Source organism: Ictalurus furcatus, chromosome 5, assembly GCF_023375685.1.
Source record: "Ictalurus furcatus strain D&B chromosome 5, Billie_1.0, whole genome shotgun sequence".
NCBI classification, from domain to species: Eukaryota; Metazoa; Chordata; class Actinopteri; order Siluriformes; family Ictaluridae; genus Ictalurus; species Ictalurus furcatus.
The window spans coordinates 7,367,462-7,371,863 of record NC_071259.1 but is presented as its reverse complement, the minus strand read 5'-3'; the positions used below and the strand labels follow the sequence as shown (position 1 = coordinate 7,371,863).

Here is a 4,402-nt window from a genome sequence, read left to right as displayed (position 1 = left end):
CCTTTTGATCTGAAGGTGTATGATTAACTGTTTGAAATCCGTGTTATAGACAAAAATATAATTGTGCCAACATTTTCATTTCTTTCATTATAAAACTAACATTTTATTTACAAAACAATATTTTTTTAAATGGATGACTTGACGCGAAATATTCTGAGAAGCAGCCAATAAGTGTCCAGCGTAGGTGGGAATTCCTATACTACTGTTTAAAAAGCATCTCAGGGAAATTCCTCAAGAAATCGTTTGAGATGCCAAGAATACATTTCTGAAAATTCTAGGCAAAAAGGGTGTCTACTTTGAAAATGCTAAAATATTGAATTATTTTGATTTATTTTGGATTTTTTTTTTATCACAACATAATTCCCATAGTTCCATTTTTTTTTTTACAGATAACCTTTAAGAATGCCTTTGACCAAAGAAGAATCATCATTCTCATGGCTGGGTTGGGAAACTGTCGCAAGGTGTTGATGGAAACATGGCAAGCACATCACACATAACACACTTGCCAAACTTATTAACAAATTTTAAAAAAACTAGAAGTGGACAGAGAAGTGGACGTCCACGAACATCCACTGATGAAGGCACAATCGATGTGATATTAGCATATATGAATGGAGATTTTTGGGACCCTCTGTAAATAAATGACTTACTGTGCTATTATCAGACCAGGGAACAGCACGGCGGTTCAAGGTAAACTGAATAGTTGGGTATGATTCATATGCAGCAGCCATTACAAAAAGTGGATTTTTGTTTGGCCTCCAAAGTACTACTGCAAGACTGGCTGGTGGATCTCCATGTTGGTCAAATTCAATTTGCTGGTTTTGTAATGTGAAGCTCAACTTTTTCAGGTAACTGAGAAGCTTAAAAACAAAAACAAAGGGCAAGATAGTTGAATCTCATTAATTAAGGATCTTTTCCCTACTTGCATTCAGAAAATTAACTTGGAGAACAAAGATCGTATGGCCAAAAATTCTTGGATACCTAACTATAACACCCAAATGTGGGTTTTCCCCAAATTGTTGCCACATAGTTGGAACCACACAAACAACTGGTAGCATTATAATTTCCCTTCACTGGAACTAAGGAGCCCAAACATGTTCCAGCATGACAATGCTCCTGTGCTCAAAGTGAGGTCCATGAAGACATGGTTTACCAAGGTTAGTGTAGAACCAGTGTGTCCTGCACATAGCCCTGATTTCAACCCCACTGAACACCTTTGGGGTGTTATGGGGTATGATGGTCAGGTGTCCGCAAACTTTTGGCCATATAGTGTATACACTGTGTATAGCGTTAACATAAACTATTATATATAAAAAAAAGTCCAAAAACACTCAAAAATGTTATAACCATTATGAAATATAAAACATTAGAATTAATGTTAACAATATAATTATATCATCTTATTTTTTTAAAAATGATTGTTGTATTAATCGACATGGTTTATCAATGAAATAGGTGTGAGCACATTCACAATGATTTACCACATAAGGTGGGATGTCTCTAGGTGGATCACACCCTGTCATGCTGCAATTGAGCGCTTGATGGAGCGCGTAGGCAAAGGCGTACACAGCCGCCTGGATGGAGAATGAGTATGTAGGGTTTTGGCTTATAATGTCCTCTGCATTCAGGTTTGTGCAGTTTTCGCAAACCTGATTGCACGTCTCTCCATCCTCACAATTCACACAGTCATCATTTTCCCCAATGAGCCTTGTTTGGTAGACAAAGTCGTCAAATCCAGGTAAACTCAGAGTTGTTGCTGTAACACCGAAAATAGTCCCAATTTGCTCAATGCCTGGGTAACTGATAAGTTCTTCATCCATAGACCATGTATCACCCGCTATCCAAACTTTGTCTCTAATATTGATTCTGATGGCTGTTTTGACAAATTCTCGGGCAGGGAGTGCCTGCGTGAAGACTATGATCACGTTGATGCTGAGTGAGTCTATCTTGTTTAGTACATCTGAATAATTGGACTTTGAATTAAGTTCGTAGAAAAAGGCCAAGCAGATGCTGGTGTCTTTGATGTTACTGATAAATAATTCGAGGCCATTTTGACTATATGCATCATTGCTGCTAATGAAAGCTACCCAATTCCATCCAAATTGCTGAATTAGCTTAATTATAACCATAATTAGATCTTGGTTGGTTGGTACAGTCCTCAAAAAACTTGGATAGACCCACTTATTGCTTAGACGATAGCTGGAGGAGGCATAGCTAATCTGAAAGATAAAGGAAAAAAACCTGTGAGTGATACATGCATTTATGCTGTGTGTTCTCCTCAAATCATTTTGTATTTTTGAACTGATACATACCATTGGAATGAGGTCCATCATGAATAAAGGTGCAACAGACATAGATTCTGAGCTTGCATATGCACCCACGAGACCAATAACATTATGTTTGTTCTCCTTGGCCGACACATTGATTCGTCCATTGTCTGAGATAAAATAGAGAATTGAAGGAAAACTCCGAGTTTTTAAGCAGTAATCAAAGATCTCATATCCAAGAGAGATGTTAGGCAAGATGGTTGTGGAGTTATTAATCTGCTCCACAGCAAACCGCATCACCTCGAGCATCTGATAAGCTGACATTGAAAATGGCTGCCTGAGGAGGGGTTAAGGGGTTTAAAATTAACGAATGAGAATGAATGGTGGCATTTCTTCCAAGTTAAACTAAACACCACGTCCATTTTTACTGGTAAGTATTTTATTGTACGACTGCTAAACAAACCAAAGAAAGCGTTTGTACTCACGTTTTGCACTCTAGTGCCATAGGAGAATTCGGAATCACAACGTCACTGGCTGAATGCACATCAAAAATTCCCCCAAGTATATAGTCCCCTGGCAAGGTAAACTCACTTGACTTGCATTCATGTTTGGCGAAAAAGTAAAAAGCAAAAGTCAAGAGGCAGCCTAAGAACACACAACGCACCATTGCTCCTTGTGATGAATGTACATCAGTGTGGTGAACAGAGCAGTGGTCATGTCAGGCAGTTAAGATGACCAACTTTACATAATCCACTTTGCATTTTGGAGGCAAATGCCATTTTGCATATGCCCCCTTCCAGATGTACTGGCCGAACACTTCGAAGAAACTTGATACAACATGTAAGTCAAGTTGTTTTTATTTTTTCTCCCTGACCTTGCAGCTGTTTGATCGTGTGACAACGTGACCTAATTTGCAATTTGGAGGCAAGTGTTGTTTTGCATACACCTCCACTTGGGAGATACTTGACACCTTCATCAATTCATGAGTCACAATATATTGATATACTGGACATATCAACTACTTCAACTTAAAGCTGACTCTTGATTGTGGGAGTACACTGAACATCTGGAGGTTTCTTTTAAAAGCCATAGTTGTAATCAGTTTTACAAAACAAGTACAACCCCAATTCTGAAAAAGTTGGGACAGTATGGAAAATGCCAAAAAAAAAAAAAAACCCAAAACAACAAAATTCAGTTCACCCTGTACTATATTGAGAAGACATCATTAACACATTATTTGATGTTTTACTTTGTGATTTTAATTTATTTTTGAAAATATGCACTCATTTCAAATCTGATGACTGCAACACACTCCAAAAAAGTTGGGACAGTCGACTGTTTACCACTGTGTACCATCACCTTTTTTTTTGTTAGGATTTGTGAATAGAGAATATTTTTGGTTACGATTCCTAAGAAGCGAGAAAGCAAAAGTACACAATAAAGATGGCGCCCTCGCCCCGCTACACACTTCCTGCACCATGTTTGGGAGAGTTTCCCAAATAACACACAGACACACAAAGATCAAATGGCAAACTCTCTCATTTATTCAAAAAAAGGCAGAGTATATATCATGCTTGACACACAACAGAGACCATGGGGTAACTATTGATTGGCTAGGCAGAAGGACATATGTGCATAAAACAGAAAGCATATCAGTGTAAGTCAGGAACAACTCCATATATGGTTTTCAGGAAGTCATAGGAATACAAGCAAATGTTATACGGGGAAACATGGTCAAAGGATTTATCCGTCTGTTCCTGGTTGAAACTGGTTTCATGGTGGAAGAGTTAACAAAGGAACAAAGAGTAAAATGTGTTAATAAGGGACCAGAAAGGTAAGAGTGTTCACAGTAAACTTATCACTTTTAATAACACTTATTAAGCATTTGGGTGCTGAAGACACCAGTTGGTTAAGTTTAGCAAGTGGAATTTCCCCCATTCATCCATTATACATCTCTTCAGCTGTGCAACTGTACGGGGTTTTCTTGCCTTATTTTGCGCTTCATAATGTGCCACACATTCTCAATCGGAGACAAATCAGGACTGCAGGCAGGCCATGCTAACACTCGCATTCTCTGCTTATACAACCATGCGCTTGTCATCAGGGCAGAATGTGGTTCGGTGTTGTCCTGCTCT

General features: G+C 38.4%; 1 protein-coding gene across 1 annotated transcript in view; it reads right to left on the bottom strand.

Moving 5' to 3' along the window:
* The window catches only part of LOC128607545 (taste receptor type 1 member 1-like), a 5,904-nt gene extending 2,322 nt beyond the window's left edge, over positions 1–3,582 (bottom strand). Inside the window, exons 1-3 of the mRNA XM_053624479.1 lie at positions 2,753–3,582; positions 2,313–2,604; positions 1,429–2,219 (exon numbers count right to left, since the gene is read on the bottom strand). Of these exons, the coding sequence (XP_053480454.1) occupies positions 1,429–2,219; positions 2,313–2,604; positions 2,753–2,934 (1,265 nt within the window). The 5' untranslated portion in view covers positions 2,935–3,582. The remainder of the gene's footprint in view (positions 1–1,428; positions 2,220–2,312; positions 2,605–2,752) is intronic.
* Between the last annotated feature and the right edge of the window lie 820 nt (positions 3,583–4,402).